The sequence below is a fragment of the Crocuta crocuta genome, unplaced genomic scaffold (assembly GCF_008692635.1).
Source record: "Crocuta crocuta isolate KB4526 unplaced genomic scaffold, BGI_CrCroc_1.0 scaffold181, whole genome shotgun sequence".
NCBI lineage: Eukaryota > Metazoa > Chordata > Mammalia > Carnivora > Hyaenidae > Crocuta > Crocuta crocuta.
The window spans coordinates 1,800,504-1,822,102 of record NW_027527952.1 but is presented as its reverse complement, the minus strand read 5'-3'; the positions used below and the strand labels follow the sequence as shown (position 1 = coordinate 1,822,102).

The window sequence follows — 21,599 nt, the reverse complement described above, 5'->3', positions numbered from 1 at the left end:
ATGTATATGCTACAACATGGAGGAAATTTCAATATCCTGCAAAGTGGAAGAGGCCAATCCCGAAAGAACACCTACTGTAGGATTCCATCCGTATAAAAGTCCAGAACAGAAGTCTGTAGAGACTGAAAGTGGACTGGTGTTTTCCTAGGGCTGGGGGGTGGGGGTGGGGAGGCGAAGGTAGAAGGTGAAGGGTGATAGCTCAAAGGTTCAGGGTATCTTTTTTTAGAGGTGATTAAAAATGTTCTAAAAGTGGTGATAGTTGCACAAATCTATAAATACACAAAAAGCCACTTAACCATGTACTTTAAATGGGTGAACTGTACGGTATGCGGATTCTCAAAGTTACTTTAAAAAAATATGAATAGGGCAAGAAACTCCTGCCAGAGGAGTACAAACTGTCTAAATAGAATTAGAGTATCCTGGGGCTGCATCACCAAGTTTTAATTGTTTCTGAAATTGGAAGTTTACCTCATCCTGTAGGCATTAATAAATTATGTGGGTCACTTTGGATTTCTATGGAAGTATTTGCTTTTCCTGTATATCCTAAGATTAGGGTGTTAGGTTAGATAATGGCTCCAAAGATACCTGTGAATGTTATGTGGCAAAAGTAACTTTGTAGATGTGATAAATGAAGGATTTCGAGACCGGAAGAATGTCCTGGATTATCTGGGCAAGCCCTATGTGCAATCGCTCTTCTAAGTGGGAGGCACAAGACGTTGGACTACAAGAGAAGGCAGTGTGACCATAGATGCACAGACTGGGGTGATATGATCAAAAGCCAAGCAATGCGAACAGCCAGAAGCTGGAAGAGATCAGGAATCTTCCCTTGGAATCTCTAGAAGGAACCAGTCCTGCCAGCACCTTGACTTTAGCCCCATAAGACTTGGGACTTTTAGCTTACTGAACTATAGGAGAATAAATTTGTGTCTTCTGTTAAGTACGTGATAATTTGTCACAGGGCCAATAGGAAACTATTCAACAATGCAGTACTAACTTTAAATGATCCTGGGGAGGTATCGAGGGACTGCCATAGCTTGATGCTTGGTGCTTGGGTAGTGTTTGCATGTGTGATCTAGTTATCTTTTTTCCTTGTATAATTATTTACCATTTTAAGTGGTGATTCTTCATTTTAAATGTCATCTTGCTTTCATACTCCAAGGGTGTCAGGATGGCTGAGTGGTCTAAGGTGCCAGACTCAAGCTCCGCTTTCTTGCGCTTTCATACTCCAAGACTCAGCTCTTTTTGGAAGAGGGGAGTTCCCTGTTGGGAACAAGTCCATGCTACCCAGCCAGGAGTATAGACTTCCAGATCCCAAAGGGTCCTTAATCATCTAGTGATTAGTGCAACTCTATTTTATAGTTGAGTAAACAGAAGCCTGGAAAGAACAAGTGACCTACCCAATCTCCTCTAGTTAAGGAGTAGCAAATGTTCATGATTGCCAGGCCACTAATCTTTAAAAACTACACATGTGAGACTTGAACATCAACTTGTTGGAGATAAAACTAGTTTATGCTGACCTGGAGATGTTTTAGACTTAAAACTTCCTAGCTGCAAGAATCCATCATTATAGGTAGGGTTCCCTCTACTTCGTAGGCCACCATGACTATGCCAAGAGCAGAAAATCCTTTTTTGGTTTATTTTTGACAGCACTGTGAGGGAGGGACAGAGTAAGGGGGCACAGAGGATCCAAAGTGGGCTTCATCAGTAGTGAGCCTGACGCAGGGCTTGAACTCACAAACTGTGAGATCTTGACCTATACCGAGGCTGGACGCTCAACTGACTGAGCCACCCATGTGCCCTTGGAAAATCCTCTTAATTCAAGCCTCTGACCTCTTCCACTTACAAACCAAGTTCTGTTAGCTTCATAGGTTCATCCTCTAGGACCTCTAGAGGAACTAGATGTACTCTAGAAGTACTGGTACCTCCTTCAAGTATGGGAAGCACAGAAGGGGTTTAGGGTAAATCAGAAGTGGCTGGGGGTGGGTGTCTGGTTGACCACCTAGAACAAGAAGAGCCAGTTTGAGAAGAAAATCTTCAGGTCCTAGAAGTTATTGGAAGCAGTAAATTGGCAAAGAGCCCAATGATCTCTGCAGAATTTGGTGTCTGGATACCACCACTTCTGAAAAAGGGTCCATGGTTAGAGTCTTTCTAATGAAAGACATCATCTCTCAGCTATTACAGATTATACTGAAAGCAAGAATGAGGCAAGAGAAGCATTCCCTAATTTGGAGTTGGGGCCAGGGGAAAGAAGGCTATAAGCTAGTAAAGTATTAAAAGTGCTCATACACTTTGTACCAATAATTCCTTTCTAGAATATTTGGATAATTCTTATGAGATGTGAATAATCATGTAACCAGACATTCACTGTAATATTAACAGTAGTACCTAATAAGGAATTTATCATAGTACATTTCTATTGTAGAGCTTTATATAGCCATGAAACATTTATGAAGTTTCAGGATATAGTGAAGTTTATGTAAAGCGAGTGCATGATACAAAACTAGTAAAAACTATATTCTCCATAAATTACATCAAACAACAAAAAGTAGATGGAAATAGCCATGGATATATATATATATATATTTTTCTAGATGGTAGAAATTGGGAGACCAAGTTGCAAAAAATGCATTTGTTTCCTACAAGTGATGCTTCAAACTTTTCTCTGAATCTGGTTGGTCAGCAGTCTTTATAGAATTGTAGACTATGGATAATCAAAAGAATTTCTCCTTTTAACAACAGTAACAGCCTCTTTCCTCAAAATCTGTGTGGTACTGCAACTGCCTCATGAGTTTATATATGTTTTATTAGGTGTCTGGAAGAGAGTCATTCTTGTTACAGCAAAGGCAGGCTATGTTACTAGATCACGTCTTAGTCAAGACTGTAGCCTGTTAATTGGCATACAGTGAAGTGAACGCATTCTAACCTCCACGCTTTTTTGAAGCACATATTGGGGTGGCTACCCAATAGCAGAAGCTATCCGCTAAGACTGCAGCTTCACGTCCTAGGGAGTGTGGTATCTGTTCTTACCAAATAAGGTAGCCTCTTTCCTCTGCACAAAGGTTTATATACATCCCAGAAGACTAACACCTAATTGGAATAACGTGCTCCATATGGAGTTCTGAAGCTTTAGGTTGAGATACTTTCCCAAAAGGCAATGTAGGATTTTTAAAATCCATCAAACCCAAGGTTTTTCTTGGTGTGAGTCATAATGTACAAACAGTATGGAATACGGTGAATACTATGGTGCAACCTTTGTAACTTTGAATAAATTATTTCATCTCCCTGCTTTGAGCTCATTTACTCCTTCTGAGAGGTAGGATGAAATATGTTTAATCTAAAAGACTTCTGTTCAGGATTCTCTTCTCTAAGGTTAGCTTTTATTTTTTAAGTTTATTTTGAGAGAGACGGACAGGGAGAGAGAATTCCAAGCAGGCTAGGCACAGTCAGTACAGCCCCTAACATGGGGCTCGAACCCACAAACTGCGAATTCATGACCTGAGCCATAACCGAGAATCGGACCCTTAACCAACGGAGCCACCCACTAAGGTTAGCTTTTATTTTTTTTTATTTTTTTTATTTTTTTAATATTTTTATTNTGCCCCTAAGGTTAGCTTTTAAAGGAAAGAAGGCAGCTGCTCCTGAGTGGTTATCTTCCCCTAGATAGAAACTGACCGGCTGCTTAAGAGTCTGCTTGGCAGTAGTCAAGACCTCCATTATCACAGAGACAATGGACCATAAGTTGTCTCTTTGCTAACTCAAGCCCTTCATCTTGTTTGTAATATGCCTCTTCATGGAGAGGAAAAAACCATACTCAAAAGGTTTCTGATCTATTAGATTCATTTTTTGCTAGCAAATCTCAAAGGACTTCAACTTCTGCAATTTGAACCAATTGTCCTGCAGGTTTAGGTTTAGGGAAGCCCATCGCCTCAGAATCCAAGTCAAAATTTCTTCTAAATCTACATGTTCTTGGCATTATGATAAATCAGTCAAAATTGGATTTAACGTTGCTTAACACAACTGAGTCATTAGCTCCTGCATAGGCAAAAGTCACTGAAATTTCTGCAGAAGTTCAATTTACACAATCTTGTATGTAAGTTGGATCAACAAAGTCAAGCTCTGTACTAAGTGTATATTTGGCTTTTAGTTCAAGAAATCCTCTGGCCACAAGAATTCTCATTGTTTAGCAGAAAAAACAGGTTGAGAGAGATGAGCTAGAATAGCCCAAATCACATGGCTTACCTGAAGCGCTGTCTGAGGGTCTGCGCCACCTTTTTGCATATTTGGGGTGAATTCCATTGTTACCTAGTGACCTGTTTTGGCTGCTGCAGGTAAGCTTCTAGTATGGAAATCCGTTCTTGAAGATGCAAAAAGGGAAGGTGCCAAGTTGAGGGGAAGATAAAAATCCAACCCCTAATATATTTATACGGTCAGGCAGTCTCCTCAGGAAGATTTCAGTTGAAGTTTCACTTTTATACCTTATTGTATGGAAGCCCTAATTAATACAGGTGAGAGCAATCAATCCATTCTCAAGCTATGTGAGGGCGGGGTACTGGCTGCTGCGGTACTCTGGTCATGTGAGCTAAGTTGGTACGTCTGGCATTGCGTGGTTGTTCATAGCCTAAATCTTGAAATAAAAAAAAAAACCCAAAAAAATCNNNGAATCGCAAAATCCCAATGCCAATTTCCAAGTTACTTACCAGGAAATGCACCTGCTAATGCTCTTCCCTCTTACCCAGGACAGCAATACTGTGTTACATGGGTCTTGTTAGAGAGCTGCTTGTTAGATTGCTCATTTTCTTTAAGGGTGATGGATTTGTGTTCAGTGTAACTGGAGTCAAAGCATGCAAACCCCTTCCTGCTTCTCTCTGGTGTTTGAGGTCTACCCTCCACTTTTATTTTCTTCTCCCATGGAGGAGAGTGAATTCTGAGGACCACCTGGCGTTCTAAGGGAGCTTCTTGGGTTCTCTCTGGCTGTGTCCCCTAAGCTGCGGTGCACCCTGAAGAGCCTTCAGGCTGGAGCTGTCCGCTTCGAAGATTCATGTCACCGAGGTCGGGAGGGGGCTGCCCCTGTCACCGACCCGCTTGGGCGGAGTACGTTCCTTAAGCGCCCCCTCGGTGCGCTCTCGAGGCCTCAGAGCCCGCAGGAACTCACTCCGGAGAGTGGCGTTAGGTGTCGGTGGCTACCACGCCTCCCGCGTCAGGACTGGCTTCCTACTGGGGGTGGGAGGGGACACCACGGCTCTCTTGCACAGGAGCGCAGTTCCGCTCTGCCCCGAATAGGCGGCTACGGTAGCACGCAGAACTCGGGCGGCTGCAGCACCGGCAGATTTTCCGCTCTTCCCGGCTCGCTCTTCCGCCTGCGCAGCCCTAGCCCCCGCCCTCGTCCGCCCGGCTCACAGGAACCAGCGCCCTAGCCGCTCCCGCGCTTCTCTCCTGCCACCCGCAGTGGCCCGCTTTTTATAGCCACCGCAGCCAATGAGCGCTCTCCTTTCCTTCTGCCCGCCCGCCCGGCCAATCGCCGCGCCCCTTGTGTAATCTTCGGCTGCTCGGCCGCTCTCGGCTATTTTCGTTGTTGCTGGCTTTTTCAGGGGCTGCTAGCTCGCAGCCAGAGAAGCTGCTTTTTTCCCCCGGGTTTGGAGCCGTTCCGGATGCTTTAGGCTGCCGGATGTCTGATCTCCGCATAACTGAGGCGTTTCTGTACATGGATTATCTGGTAGGTGCGGGGCAGGGGTAGCGTGTCGCCTCTTGGAACCGACGTGCCTGGTGTCCCTCCGCCTGGAGGAACAGCCTTTTTGCTTTCTTTCTTTGGGATGGGATGCCTTTGGGGTTCTTGCTCCTGCAGCCTGCTTTAGAGCTGTGCTGGGACCCGGAGGGGCGGCCGGCGGGGCGGGGAGGGTGGCGGAGCTGACAGGTAAAGGTGCGGCCCCGGCCACCACGCTGCGGGCAGAGGGGCGTGCTGGCGCTGCCGGGGAGATGGGGCCGACTCGGCGGGCGTCCCCTGCCCGAAATCGGGTTCTTTGCTCCCCCCTGTGCTCCCTGCAGAGGACTTTCTTTCCGGGGAGGCAGGAGTTTTCTGCTGTCCCTTTTTAGCAGAACTCCAGGTACTATTAAAGAGCTATAACCAGAATGGCTTACTAAGTGCCTGGCAGCCCCAGTCATTTGGTTGTTATTAGATCTCTAAAGCTATGACCTCGGTCGTGGCGAGGTTTTAAAAGCACATTACCGTAAAGTAGACGGGACTAAACTAGATCGCAGTCCTGTCGGGACTGGGTAAGGGCAGGCATTGTCCCACTGTTTGTGTGGTGGGTGCATGTGGCTTTTACCCTGGATCTCAGCTGTGCTTTTAGGCCAGGCTTGTGCTGCGAAGTTTAGGTGGGAAGTGTCAGCACAAAGCTGGGACTGAACATTATTTCGATAATACACTCGAGTTTTTGTGGAATTATGCAAGCAGCATGTATTGTTCCAGAAATTCTATTTCCCCAGAGCTGCATGCTTGTGTTCAGGGAAATCCTCACTGACATTGGCCGTGTTCAATCCCATACAATTACCAGGTTTACCTTGTTACCGCTGTTAGGCAGAGTTGAAGTAGCTGGTTAAAAACACTGACCCTTCTGTGATCTTGGACACATGCAGTCGTTTTTGACTGTAGATTGGCCTGGCAGAGATTTGCTAGTGCCTTCTAGGAATTAAACTTAATGCTGTTCTGAGAAAGACTGAATGCTTTCATGGTCAAGAAACGCTGGACGCGGGCTGGTTTTGTAATGTCTTCTTGTATTGGACTTACTCTAGTTTATGTGAAGGAGAGGTTTCCCCTAAAGCTTAATGGTTTGGTTTGTTTGTTTTTTTGTGGGGGAAGATGCTGACTGAAGTTAATGCATGACCTTGTGAGTGGAGCAGAGACAAAAAATTCTGAGTTGGAATTCTGATCATTCGTTGATGTCAGTTACCTTTGTGATAAAGGGACATTGTCCACCCACAACTGGAGCCAGTTTAAGGAGGTTATCTGATTGAGAGTGTTTTTTTAAATTTGAAGTGTCAGGTAGGTTAAGAGTTGCTAAGTGTTTCTTAGGTTTTCCGAAGTAAATAACCCATTATTTTGTAGCTTGTCTTGTAAAATACAATGCTATGGTTTTGTTTTGCAGTCCTCAAAGCCAAAGTTTGTTGAGGATAATTACCAAAGAGGAAAGGGTGACATTACTGAAAGCTAATATTGGATACTTAAGTAGTTCCTGAAAAGGAAGTCAGGTGGTTCTGACTATTTATTTCTTTTAGTGGGTGAATTTTAAATTTACAAATAGCATCACAAAGCCAAGGTGCCAAAACCACCAAACCGTTTGGGGGGCTGGGGATTGAAAATTGGTTTATTACTCAGGTTAACTTCCAGGTAGATCATCTAAAGTTGGTGAATGAATGTTAGTGGGGCTTTAGGGTACCTTAAAAGCAGATTCATTTGTCAGTTTACTAACAGGTTTGTGTTATAATCAGTGGGCCCCAAATTTGACACGGCCTTTTGGTTTTTACCTGCCACACCCCCACATGTCCTATTGCATTGGTACTAAAACATCATTTTGTTCCTTTAAGCTTTAAAGTTAAAAAAAAAATCACAACTGCAGTGAAACTGTTACATAAAAATCATTGGCTACTCATTGGAGATGAGAGAAAAGTCTTGAAGTCAGTTTTTGAGTGTGCCAAGTATCCTCTGTGAAAACATTTAAGAGAATCCTTAAAGATGACGTCCAGTTTTTCCATCTAATTTTCCAGTTAAAAAGACACAAACCTCTAGAGGTTGTCTTTCCTTATCAACTGAGAAAATGAAGTGCCACACATCATTCCTTTCTCCTTGCCTTTCAAGTGGACTTATTTGCTTGTATGTAATCCTTATGGGGTATTTATTAAAAACCAGTTTCTAGGGGGGAAAAATTCTCTTGACTGCATTTGGGATCTCCTTTTTAAAACCAATTCCCAAGTTTTGTGACGTCCAGGGGTTGGGAGTGGGGAATTCTTCTTTAAGAGTTTGGCTCTTCAGATTTTGCCAAGCCTGTGGACTAGAGCGAGCTCTCTTTCCGTGCACTTGACAGGAATAGTGGTGTATGCTGTCCTTTCTTTTTTAATCAGGTGTTTGACTTCTCTTGCTGCTGTTGGAAACTGGAAGAGGGAGCTGTGTGTATGTATTGTCCATTGTTCTTGAGATGGGATGTCATCACTTAACCTTTTAGATTTGGAGGAGAGTAGCAGAGAAAGGTACAGGTGCTATTTTTAATAGCTTTTAATAGGACTCTGGATATTAAAACAAATGAAGCTCTTTGCTCTTTGAGGTTGCTTTGGATTTCTTAAATATTCTCAATTAGAGGTGACCAATAGGGTGAGGGACAGGGATAATGCCTTAATATTTAAGACTGGGTTTTTTAATTTAGTTCAGGGATATAGTAAACTTGCTAATTGTAAATAATATCACCCCAGTGCTTAGTATTTGAAATGAATGAGACAGAGGGACAATTCTACCTCTCTCACCAGCTTCTAAACTGAGACCAGATAAAATCTGTTTGGATTAGGTGTTTTGTTCTGGGGAATGCAGAATGTATCCTTCACACTTCAAGATTATCAAGATTATTTGTGTAGCCTGGTGGTAATTTAAATATAAACTCATGCTTTCTGGTTAAGGAAATTGGCATAGGAGGCTGCATACCAATTTTCATGATGGATTTAAAAGGCCATGTTCACATGTGTCAGGACTATGGGTAAAGATTTTGCTACTGTTCCATTAGGCAGGGCCAGCTTCTCTTTTTTTTTTTTTTTTTAAACTTATTTAAACTCTAGGTAACATACAGTGTAGTGTTGGTTTCAGCAGTAGAACCCAGTGATTAATCACAACACCCAGTGCTCATCCCACCAAGTGCCCTCCTTAATGCCCATCCCCCTACCAACCTTCCCCTCCAGCAACCCTCAGTTCTATTGTGTTTCTTAAATTCCACATATGAATGAAATCCCAGGATATTTGTCTTTCTCTGCCTGACTTATTTCGCCCAAAAAACAAAAAATAATCCAGTGAAGAAATGGGCAGAAGACATGGATGGACACTTCCAAAGACGACATCCAGTTGGCCAACAGACGTGAAAAGATGCTCAACATCACTCATCAGGGAAATACAAGGCTCACTCTCTTCTGACAGGTAGAACTATGTACAGAGCTTCTGGAGTAAGGTAGGAGAAAATCAGCTTGTAGTGAAAGAAACACATCTATCCGTTTTTTCTGGGCGGTTGCACAGGAGCAACCTCTAGATTCCTTTCAGTTTCAGATTTTGTCTTCATTACCATTGGTGAGGATTTTTCTTTTCTCCCCCTTCTGTCATCAAAACCACAAAACTTGTTCTGCTTTGTGTCCTGCCCATAATGATTAAATGAGATCATGGAGGGAAAGGGATTTATTAACAGCACATTGTTTTTTTTTCAGATATAAAATGTTAATGTATTGTGATTACATTACTTACTCTTAAACCTTAAGACCTTAATGACCTCTCCGTGGTAAATATTGGGCTAACTTTTATTTTTTATTTTTTTATTTTTTTTTAAGTTTTTTTTTAAAATTTTTATTTCTAGGAGAGAGAGACAGCGTGAGCAGGAGAGGGTCAGAGAGAGGGAGTCACAGACTGAAACAGGCTCCAGGCTCTGAGCTGGCGGTCAGCACAGAGCCCGACGCGGGGCTCGAACCCGCCAACCGCGAGATCATGACCTAAGCGAAAGTCGGTTGCTTAACCGACTAAGCCACCCAGGCGCCCCAATATCGGGCTAACTTTTAAACTAGTGCCAGTATGTGGAAAGGTTTGGGGTGGTACTCAGCAAGTAGGATGTCACAAGATGGTTGCTTGTTTAATACTTGGGAAAATAAATGACATTTTGATATTTTAATCCATTCAACAAATATTTATGGAACCCCTGTTTTGTGCATAGCACTGAAAGCCCTGGGGGACGAGCTCCCTGTTGAGATCTCCTTGGCTGTGGGACTGCCAGGCACTTGGCCCTGGTGGAGTCTGTGGCAGGACAGGTTGCATAAGGTTCATAGGACAGACCACTTCTTTTTCTATCTTTATTAATTTTAGAGAGGGAGAGCGCACACGTGCAAGCAGGGGAAGAGCAGAGAGAGGGAGACACAGAATCTGAAGCAGGCTCCAGGCTCAGAGCTGTCACCACACAGCCCAGCGCTGGGCTTGAACCCAACACTGACCATGAGATCATGACCTGAGCTGAAGTCAGATGCTTAACTGAGCCACCCAGGTGCCCCAAGAGGAAACAGTTTCTGAGGTGCTCCTTGGCTTTCTGCTAGGTCTCTCATCTTCTGTGTTTTTGTTTTCTTGTGAAGTAAAATGCAAAGTTAGACTTGAAAATGTGACAACTAAAAATGCTTGATTAGTCATGGCTAGTTGTCAACCAGTGATCACTGCATTTACATATTGTGTTTGGAATTTAAGGCCAGGGTCCTAGACTTCTTGTAGAGATCGGTGAACCCGGCCCTAATTTTTTGGTCATAGGCTGTCGCTGCCATTATAAAGATCTGTGTGTCAGTGGGGATGATTGAGTGAGAAGGTAGACTGGTCAGCACCAGTTCCGTCACCATTTACAGAATAAAAGCCGACCAAGAACAGGAACTCCTGAGGTGCTTCAAAGAAAAGAGCCTATAGGTACTAGTAAGTTGTAAATGTGCCCATTTGAAAAAAGGCCTGAAGGTACATTGGGATTTTATCTGGTGTTCCATTATCTTTAAAGTCTGCAGTTTTTTGTTTTGTTTTTTTTTTTTTTTTTTAACTCTGAAGGACTCAACATAAGTTATATGTTCAGACTGTGGTCAGATGGACTGTAAAATACAGGCCAAACATTGTTTAGCCCTAACTGTAATTGGATTAGTCATGTAAATATTTTATTAATCATAAGATTAAAATAATGCAAATGCAGATTAACCATCTGGAGTTGTCATTGCAGAAATGGTTGAAGAATGGTACATCTGTACCATTAAGCAGGAACTCTGATGTAGAGGCGTTAGCTCTGGCTCTGATTCTGAGATTCTCTTGCTGCAGTCTTTTTTTTTTTTTTTTCCTTGAGAGAGACCTTGCGAGTGGAGGAGGGGCAGAGAAAGAGCTGGGAGAGAATCCCAAGAAGGCTCTGCCCTGACAGCGCAAAGCCCAATGCAGGGCTCCAACCCACAAAGTGGGGACATCATGACCTGAGCCAAAACTGGGAGCTAGATGCTTTCATAGACTGCCACCCAGACACCCCCATTACTGCAGTGTTAAGTTGTGAAAAAGGACTCCTAGGAAAAGATCCATGGGGTTGGGAGGAGTTAAGTGTGAGTTATGAGGGTAAATCAGTTAACATTTACTGAGTACTTCCTGTGTGCTGGGCAGTGTTGTAAGTGCTTTCCTGAGTAAAGGCATTAAAAGGAGGCTCAGTTGAAAGGTGGTGTTTCCCCAGGTTCACACAGCTAGCAAGTAATGGAGCTGGGATTGGGACCTTCCTCCCAGTGTGGTGGTAAAGCTGTTGGGAGATGGTTGAAATGTTTACCATGTTTTTCACGTACACAGTGCTGCTTAAGTAAAGGGCAAAACGCCAGGGGCCTTGAGGCTTTTGTTCTGCAGGACTTGGCCCTTGTAAATGGACTGTTAAGGAGAAGGCTGTATAGAAAGAACTGTACTGTGGGGGGCACCTGGGGAGCTCGTTCGAGCATCTGGTTCTTCATTTCGGCTCAGGTCATGATGTCCTGATCCCCATTCGTGGGATGGGGCCCCTGCAGCATCAGGATCTGTGTTGACAGCTCGGAGCCTGTTTTGGATTCTACCTCCCTCCCTCCCTCCTCCCCCCGCCCCTCCGCTTACACATGTGTTCTGTTTCTCAAAATAAATATTAAAAATGTGTCCTGAGCTTCCTGCCCCATAGTCTGGTCACTGAGGTGACCTTTAGCATCTAAGGTTTCATTAAGTGACCACAAATGGATTTCTGGGCAGCCCCGTTAGCCCCCTACTGTCACTTCAGGGGCACCTTCTTCCCTCACAAGCCCAGCTCTTTTTTGAAGAGGTCACTGAGATGGAGGATGCATTTGTCCGTGTATCTGAGGCCTGCTCTGCCTCCTAACAAGTGGTGCCTGGGAAGGGAGGCTGTCCCCAGCAGACCCTGGGCTCCAAGTAGCCTCTCGCTTACAGAATGTATTTGTTTTGTTTGGTGTTTTTAAGAATTTGTTTCTGAGGTAGACTGGAAAGATGGAAAGATTCTTTGCGAAGTTCTGGTAGTGGTGTCACGGAGAACAAAAACCGTTTTTTCTGGTAACATCTCACAAATGAACGATGCGCTTCTGTTCTCAAGCCCACAGCCCCCTTTCCTTATGCTGCGGCTCTCCCCCTGGCATCTCCCCAAATGCTTCAAGCGTTTGGATGAGTTTAGGAAGTTCCATTCTTGTCAGCCTTCAAGTGTCTGCAAAGTGAGCACAGTGACTTCTTGCAGGGCTGCCTTCAAGGGCGAGTGGCCATGGGGGACTATGTTTAGAAGGGCCCCGCGTTTAGTTTAATGCTCTGTGGTTACTGTCTTAATTTTTGATCCTTTGCAAACCTTTTCACTTTGCACCGGGCCTCACAAATTAGGTAGCCCGTTCTGACATCGAGCGCTAAAGATGATGTGTGACTAGGCCTTGCGTGGCCCAGGGTGATGGTTATCATCTGTCACCCGCATCAGGGCAGGGTCTCTGACCAGCTTGCTGACCACCAGAATCAAAGAGGGGACTATGGACTAAGTGTGGTGCAGAGTGTTTCACTCTTGTCACCTAACTTAATCCTCCCGTCAGTCGTGTTAATCAGATGCCACCATCTTACAAAACATTGTTTTAGAAAAGGCGCTTGAGGTTCAGGGCGGTGGTACATTGGCCAGTGGAGTGTTAGGGCGGGGATGTGAGCCTGGCTTGGAGGGTTCCAAGCCCAGGCCTAGAAGCCCTTAGTACCGCCTGCCTAATAGCTGAGAGGATGAGTGAGTGAGCGAGGCAGCATGAATCCTAGACCCCATGCTGGCAGTTGAGGGGGTCACTTGACTGTGGTCACTTGGTTTCTTGGGAGCAGCCTTCCCAGGAATTCAGGGACCGCCCAGTTCCTGCTGGGGCAACTGCCTGAGTTTGTGCCTTCAGGTGACAAGGCCTTCATTTGTTTACCTACTTTCCTCCACTGTTTTGCATAAAGGTTGGTGTTCTGCTTTTTGGCTCCCAGCCAAACACACCTCTGTGGTTTTTTGAGTGGAACAGTTTTGAAAGGACAGTCTGGTTATCAGTTCCTCTGTACCTAGATTTGCTGCGCACTGTTCTGACCTCTGGACTGCTTCTCTCCGGGTTGAGGACTTCCCTCCTAGTAATTGTGTCCGTGTCTCCCCAAGAAGGATTCCTGTGGGTTTTTTCAGCAGTGTAGCTGCTTCTCTGGCCTCTTGAGAAAGTGGATGACCGTCTAGAGTCTTCCCAGGACCCTTGATGGAGGCACAGAAGGACCATACCTGTTCCTAATCACACCCCTGCTCATGGTGTCAGGAACTAAAACAAAATAAACCTTTCAGAGTCTTACTTTTAAAACAAATATTCTGAGTACAAGTGTTCAGAAAAGCACAGAAAATAATAAAGCCTATTTCTGTGTACCTACCTCCCTGATTAACAGTTGTTCCCATCTTGCAATTTTAACTTCAAAACTCTGCTTTAAAAAAACAAAACACTCTAAGGCTAGAGCTAAAGCTTGTTGCTCCCCCTTCCTTTGTGCTGAAGTTCATGGGTATCCTTCTCAGGCATTCTGTTTTTATCCTCTTGTATGTTTGCATGTATTTACAAAGAATATAATAACAGTGTGGTAAATAGAATTTTACAGAAATGGTAACATACTGCTTGTTTTGAAACGTGTTTTCTGTTTCGGGGATCAGTGAATGCTGCTTGTATGTATCGGTAGATACTTGTTTTTTCATATTTCTGGTTTGGATATTACCATTTATGTTTCCATACGTAGAGATCTCATTTGGATTTTGTGAGAAGCTTGGAGAATTGGTATTGGTTTTGAGGTGTGATTTGTACATGTTTGCTTGTTAGTATTACACAGTAAATCCTATAAATCTCATTTGCACTTCAATATTAGGATTCCTGTCTTAGAATTGATAGTCATTTTGTCATCCTATTAATATATGTATACCTACATACGCATATTTATTCTTGCCTATGCAAGGACGGAGATTACTTTGGTAGTTGTATTTATTAAGTAAATGGAAATTTGGAAAGCACAATGGGGGAAAAAATCGTAATCCAGTAACCCACAAAGAAGCAGTTAACGTTTTTAACCCTGCATCATAATGAAGAGTTTTATAACCTGCTTTTTACATCTATGAATATTTAAAATTTAAGTGTCTCTTCATTGATTTTTTTCTGCACTATATACTGACCATAGTTCTAACTAATCACCTTTCCATTGACTATTTTATGTTCCAATTTGGGCTGTTATAAATAACACTGAATTGAATATTCTGCACAAATTCCTGGATATTCTATGCTAGTGTATTGTAAGGAGTCGTAGTTCTGTGGCATTTAAATGCATCTTAGTATAAAAAGGGGTTCCAGTGCAGAGGAAGTTTAAAAACTGGGACAAAGTTAAACAAGTGTCTTTATTGTACAGCCTTTAATATGTGGATGTACATGGTGAATCTCTAAAAGGGATTGCTACATACGGTGTTTCTAATCTGGGGTATTTTTGTTTTATGATCAAGTTCTAGAAGTAGATTTGTAGGGTCAAAAGTTACGTGCATTTTAAAGCTCTTGACCTTGATTCAATAAGTTAATATTTGTAATGTACTTAGAACAGCGCCTGTTTATAATCAGCCAGTGTTTAAGTCAAAGCTAAGTAATAAAGTTTGTGATAATGATGATGATTAATATTTATAATTCACTCTCAGATTCTGCAGGAAGTACTTAATCTGGGATTCTACTGTTCCTTTAGAGCTTTCTACAACCCTGACAGGTGTAGGAATGTTTATTCCTGTCTTGTGGTTGAAGACACCGAGGGGCAGGAGGAGTGGAATAATCACAATTGTGTGGTTGCTATACGGGTTGGTGACATGTCTGTAATCTTAAACTGTACCCATCATTGTGGCAGAGAAGAAAAGAACTTCGAAGTTCTGAATTGGATTCCTGTGTACTCCTCCTGCTACTGATGTGATCTAAGGGATTTTTTCCAAATATCAATCCATAGCAAAATCAGGAAAGTGTTGCCAAGTAATTGTAAATTTACAGACCTAAGTTTGCAATATTGTCCCAACTTTTTGTAGATAATAGAATCTACAGTCTAATCTAAAATGATAGTGAATGAAAGTATCTCTCTCAAAATGTAATTACCTAGCAGAATAAAAAGAGGACATTCCTATATTCTCCAGTTCTTGTATGAATGTAGTATATATTTAGAATGTACTTCTTTCTAAAACCCCAAATACTGGGAACCTGATCTATGACAAATCACTCCAAGCCGCAGTTGTTTTCTCCTTTGCAAGATTCAGACAGCATCAGAGCTTCCCTCTGTGATAAAAACATAATAATAACTGAAGTTCTTTAAAAAATTCTACTAGAGTTTTCTAAACTGATAAGTATGAGTACATAGGACTCAGTGTAATGGCATCGATTTGGGAGAGGGGGTGGGCAAGTGTAGATCAAATGAGCCTCTCTGTATGTCCTTGATTTCCCCCACCTCCTGCCCCACATCAGTGACAACTTGGAGATTTTTCTTCAAAACTGGGTGTACAGTTCTTGTTGCATTAACTAAACATGGCGTAGGAACACATCCTTTCATGTATACTTTAAGAGCTGGATATCAAAAAGTTGTCCTTGACCTTGGATAAAACCTACTTCTTGGTCTCTTTTGCAAAAAGAAAGTCCCAAAAAGAATGCTTATTTTTTTAACTATCTTTTTTTAATTCCCTACTTCCCTCCTGTTCTGATTCAGATTTTTTAAAACCCCAATTATGACTAGTAAAAATCTTATTTATAAAACTTAAGGCTTTTTTGAGGGTTGAATGAGATAACGAATATATTATACTACTTGAACATAGGTGCGTACCAGCTTTATAGAATACCTTTTTCCTAATGTTCATTCACTCAGTATTGTTTTTCTTAAATTTTTAGCATTTATTTTTGAGAGCGAGACCCTGACCGACCGACCACAAGTGGGGGAGGGGCAGAGAGGGAGACAGAATGCGAAGCAGGCTCCCGGATCCGAGCTGTCAACACAGAACCCAATGTGGAGCTAGAACCCACAAATTGAGATCACGACCCAAGCCGAAGTTAGAGGCTTAACCCACTGAGACACCTAGGCACTCCCATTCACTCAGTTTTAATTGTGTACTTTAAGTGATACCTCAAGCTTAGATAAATGTATATGTACCTGCATCTTATCACCCCCAAATAGAGATGTAAAGCATTTCCAGTACTACAGAGGCTCTCTCTCTCTATATATATATTTTTTAATCTTTATGAGAGAGGGAGGCACAGAATCTGAAGCAGGCTCCAGGCTCTGAGCTGTCAGCACAAAGCCCGACGCGGGGCTCGAACCCCACCAACTGTGAGATCATGACCTGAGCTAAAACTGGACGCCTAACCAACTGAGCCACCCAGGTGCCCCTACAGAGGCTCTCTTGTGTCCCTTCCCAGGTAGTACTGACATAGATTAGTTTTACCTGATTTTGAACTTGACATAGATGGAGTCAAAATCTGCTTAAGATTTCTTTCAGCGTGCCTGCAATTCATCCTGCTTGCATTAATCAGCAATTTATTCTTTTGATGCAATGTGATTATGAGTATCTGTTGGGCATTTAGACCATTCTTAGTCTGAGGATATTTGGAATCTGGTACAAATATTCTAGCATGTATTTTTTGTGGAAATCGTTCTTTTGGGTACGGTGGAATTTCAAGCTCATTGGGTGTATGTATGTTCAGGTTTACTAAATAGTGCAAAAACACTTTTCCAAAGTGGTTGTACCAATTAGATTTCTACCAGCATAAGAGTTCCAGCTATTTTATGTCTTCACCTAGACTTCTGGTATTGTCTACCCGTTCTGATGGCTGTGTACCCCAAAGAAAAAGTTGTCCAAAGCTGCTTTTTTTTTTTTTTTTTTAATTTGGAGAAGTTCCTGGCCATATTCTGAAATTCCTGCACCACTTGGCTATGTGGTTCACTTAAATGCTGACCTGCTGAAGTGGTATCATGGGAGTTAATTGAGCTGGTTTTGTTCAACGGCTTTGCCACCAACCAGATATGGAGGTTTGGGCAAACCAGTCAGTCTCATTAACTTGTTTATTCATCTATAAAAAGATGGGATTAATTAGGTGACCTCAAATGTTTATTTCATTTCAAAATTTTTTAGTCCTTCTGTTCCCTTCCTGGGATAGCTATCTCTCTCCCATTCTTCTAATTTTACTTCTTAAGTGATAAGTTACATCAAGACAACGCTATCAGTCAGTCACTCAGCTCCAATTTTTATGGGCCTTTGATGTTCTGATGTGGTCCTAGCACCAGGGATAGACCTGTGAATGAGACATTGACCTGTCATCAGGGAACTTCCTCTCTTGGAGACGAAAATTAAGCAATTACATTTTGGAGTGGTATATTCCACTTAGAGGTGAAATAAAGATAACTGAGGGAGCATATCAAAGGAAACTTGAGGGCCCAGAAGAGCTTCCCATAGGAGTAATTTTTAGTCTACAGTGTTGAAGTCAAGTTGGCCCAGTGACAGGCAGGGCCAGGCAGAAGGAACAGCCTGTGCACTGACTTGGGGGTAAGTAATCTCATCCCTTCAGGGAGCTCCCAGGGCTCAGTGTGGCGGGAGCAGAAGTTTCACATGAACCTGCAGAGCCCAGCTGGAGTCCCCTCATGGGAACCTTCAAAGTCTCCTGAAGTGACCTGGTCAGATCTTGCTGCACTGTAAAGGATCAGAAAGGGAGGCCAGACCGGAGCAAGAAGACTAGTTACGAAGATGCCATCCTAATCTGGGAATGAAACCAGGGGATTTACAACCAGGTAGGAGGAGGAGGGTTGCACAAATGTAGATGCTTCTAAAAAGTGTGAGAATTTTGTAATTAGATGTAAAAGATGAGAACAAAGACTTTAGGGATATTCCTTAGGTTTTTGGTTTGAGCACTGTTCTGGTTTGTTAGTGAGCTAACAAACTCACTGGGGTCACTTCAAGTCTTCGTACACCTGTCTGGCACTGGGGCTTGGGAATGCCCAAGTAGTTGGGTGCTGGGAGACTATGGACCCCTGGGCCATCTCTCTTCATGTGGTCTTCTTACATGATATGAGGGTGACAATTCTTCTCATATCCAGGCTGAAGACTCCCAGAGCAAATGTACCAAGAGGAACTGGCAGAACTTGAACTCTGGTCTGGCTAACATCTGACCTCCCAGTCTTCACTATTTAGATGATACCTGAAGCCACAGCCATGAAGAAGCTCGTCCAGGGAGGATTATGTAGAGTGCGAAGAGGAGAATCCCGGGGAAGCCCCATACCCCAGTTAATGCTGGCACATAGCAGGCATTCTTCTTTCTTTCTTTCTTTCTTTTTTTTTTTTCTTCTTCTTCGTGGGATCAGAAAAAAGGAAAGGAACCAGAAAAGGAGGCTGAGGGAGAACTAGAAGGTTGAAAGGAAGCCTGGGGAGTGTGGAATCAATCAGGCTGAGAAGGGAGACTTTCTAGAAGTGGCCAATGATGTGCAGTGTTGCCAGAGATCACAGAAATAAGGACTGAAGAGTGGCCACTGGATTTGTGTCAGGGGTGACCTGAGCCAGGGCGCGCTCAGGCCTAGCGGGAGGTCAGGAAAGAACACTCCTGCAGTTAAGCCTGTCGAGGAATTGTACCGTGAAAGGGCAGAGGCCAGAGTGGGAACTGGAGGGGTGGCTTTCCTCTTTACGTGGCACCCAACTTGAGATGGCTAAATGATGATGAAGTAGAATAGGTCAGTTTGCTGCTGGTGACTGAAATATGATGGGGTTGGGGCTTGAGCTGAGTGGGCTTAAAGCTTCAGTGAAGTACGAGGGGGAGTGATGACCAGGGATCTCGAAGTGTTTGTTGCTGCAGACTGTTGATGTCGGAAGCCGTGACTGAAGGACACTAATCTGTGGGGTGGTGGAATTGTTTTCTTCCATTCTCTAAACCTGTTTGGGTGTAGGTTTCAAGAGGTAGGTACTTAGATTAGTAGGGGTTAGGATTTTTCCAGTGTGGGTCAATGGGTGGATAAGGGGATAGAGGAATTTAGGATTATGGCAATACAGTGGTTGAAGCCATGGACCGTGAGCTGAGTTACTGGAAGGGCACACAGGGAAGTAAAGGAGGTGCAAGGAACTGGTACCTTGAGGCTGCATAATGTGTCATTGGGAGTAACTGTTCAGAAAACTGGAAGGAGTTCAATGTGGTCAGACAAAAGGGCCTATGAACTTAAGATCGCTGACGTAGACAACCCTTCTCTGAGGGGAAGCTCCAGTGTGGCTGTGGTTGGTCAGCTGCAGAAAAGAAGGAAGGGTTTGGGGAAGAAGAAAGACCGCCATGCTGTTGGATGGAGCATGCTCCCAGATGGCCAGGAATGTGGCAGGACTCCCAAGCAAGAGGCTGACCAAGTTTCAGAAAATGCTCAGCAAATGAAGTGAAGGTCCCTCAATGTCCTTGACAATGAATGGTAGAGAGTGCTAGATAGAACTCCTCATTCTGAGTGTTAAGGAGCAGGACTGATCTGGAGATCCTTGAGGATCCCACAGGAATCGAGTCGGGCCGCACGGTGGAGGGGACATTTCACAAAGCTCTTGTGGGTGGAGAGGAGTTTCATGGTTTAGTGCTGCTGATCCTACCACTTTAACAGCCAGGTCCAGCCGCCTGGCTCCAGCGCCTTCACTGGATCTTCGGCAAGTTCCTTCTCAGTGCTTTGCTTTATTCATTTTGCAAAGTAGAGGATAGTAAGAGTAACTCCTCTCGGGTTTGGTGAGGATTAACTGAAATGAGGTGTTCTAGAACAGTGCAGACACCCCTCCTCCGATGCTTCCTCTTATTTCTCTTCCCAGCAGAAGATACCTGCCAATATCAACACTGAGGGCTATTTTTTTTAATTGAAGTATAATTGGCATCTAATCTTATGTTTGTTACAGGTGTACAGCACGATCATTCAGTAACCGTATAAACTGCAAAATGAAACTACAATGAGTCTAGTTAACATTCTTTACCGTACATAGTTATATTTCTTGTGATAACTTTTTAGATCTATAATCTTTCAAATAGGCAATACAGTGTCATCAACTAAAGTCCTCCTGCTGTACATTCATTCCTGGGACTTTTTTTATGTTTGTTTTTCAGAGAGAGAGAGACAGACAGACAGACAGACAGGGGAGGAGGGGGGGCGGGGAGAGAGACAGAATCTGAAGCAGGCTCCAGGCTCTGAGCTGTCAGCACAGAGCCTGATGCAGGGCTGTCACTCACAAATGGTGAGATCATGACCTGAGTTGAAGTTGGACTCTTAACTTGACTGAGCCACCCAGGTGCTCCAGGACTTTTTATAACCAAGTTTGTATCTTTTGACTCCTTTTGACCCATTTTTGCCACCATCCAAACCCTACTTCTGGCAACCCCCATTCTCTTCTATGTATCTGCGAGCTTGTTTTGCCTTTTTTGAGTCCGCATAAGTGAGCTCCTACCATGGTTTTCTGACTTCCTTCACTAAGTGCCTGCCAACTTTTGAAGGCGTTCTGCTTTTTCTGTGAGGTAGATACTTCTATCAGCTCCATTCTTCAGATGTTAAAATGGAGACCTGGAAAGGTTAATCAACTTACAGAAATGCATTGTGGCTGATGGCTCCCTGGAAACGCTGGAGAGGAGGGACTAGCGTGAGCCTGGCTTGTTGGAGTGAAGGCACAGCGCAGTGTGGGGTAAGGGTAACTGTGGTGGGAGAGACGATGGAATTGGACAGGTGCATTTCCCCCCCCAAAACTAGACCCAGCAGTTCTCTGGTTAGGGGGTTAGGGGACAGTTAAGTCCAAGCTAGTTGTGCTATGAGGCACTCCTAGTTCAGATAAATAAACCCATAGCTCAGTTACTTAAGACCCTCTGCCTGTGATTCTCTGCTAAGAGGTGTTGAGCTTCCGAGGGAGGAGACTGGACTCTCAAGACTCGGTTGCTGTATCTATCACACAAACCACATCTCCTTGGGGGACTTCCAGGCTTGGGGTCCCTGCCGACACCAGACTCCCAGGGCAGAGAACTGGTGGTTTGAACATGGAGTCTAGAAGCTGTTGAAGATGACCCAGGCTGAGGCCTTTCAACAGGACTGAAAGCTAATCTCGGGCAGCTTGCAGGGCCAGGAGCTTTTCCTAAGACAACCTGGGAGGTTAGGGTGCACGTGCTGTGTCTGGGGCTATTGCACAGTAATCCGGATGTTTTGTTAATAAAGCCGCTATGGCCTGTGTGATCCTGACTTCTACCTGTTGAAAATGATCAGAGCAAAGATCGCAGACATCGTTTTGGGTTGGAGAGTTGCCGTTTTCCCTCCTCCTCTCCTTGAAGTCCTTCTTCCAGCCCTTCACTACCAA

At 43.7% G+C, this 21,599-nt stretch overlaps 1 protein-coding gene across 1 annotated transcript in view; it reads left to right on the top strand.

Annotated features, from left to right (window-relative positions):
• Positions 1 to 5,561: 5,561 nt before the first annotated feature.
• Positions 5,562 to 21,599, top strand: part of ARL15 (ARF like GTPase 15) — a 401,299-nt gene continuing 385,261 nt past the window's right edge. The window contains exon 1 of the mRNA XM_077752508.1: positions 5,562 to 5,713. Within this exon, the coding sequence (XP_077608634.1) occupies positions 5,666 to 5,713 (48 nt within the window). The 5' untranslated portion in view covers positions 5,562 to 5,665. The remainder of the gene's footprint in view (positions 5,714 to 21,599) is intronic.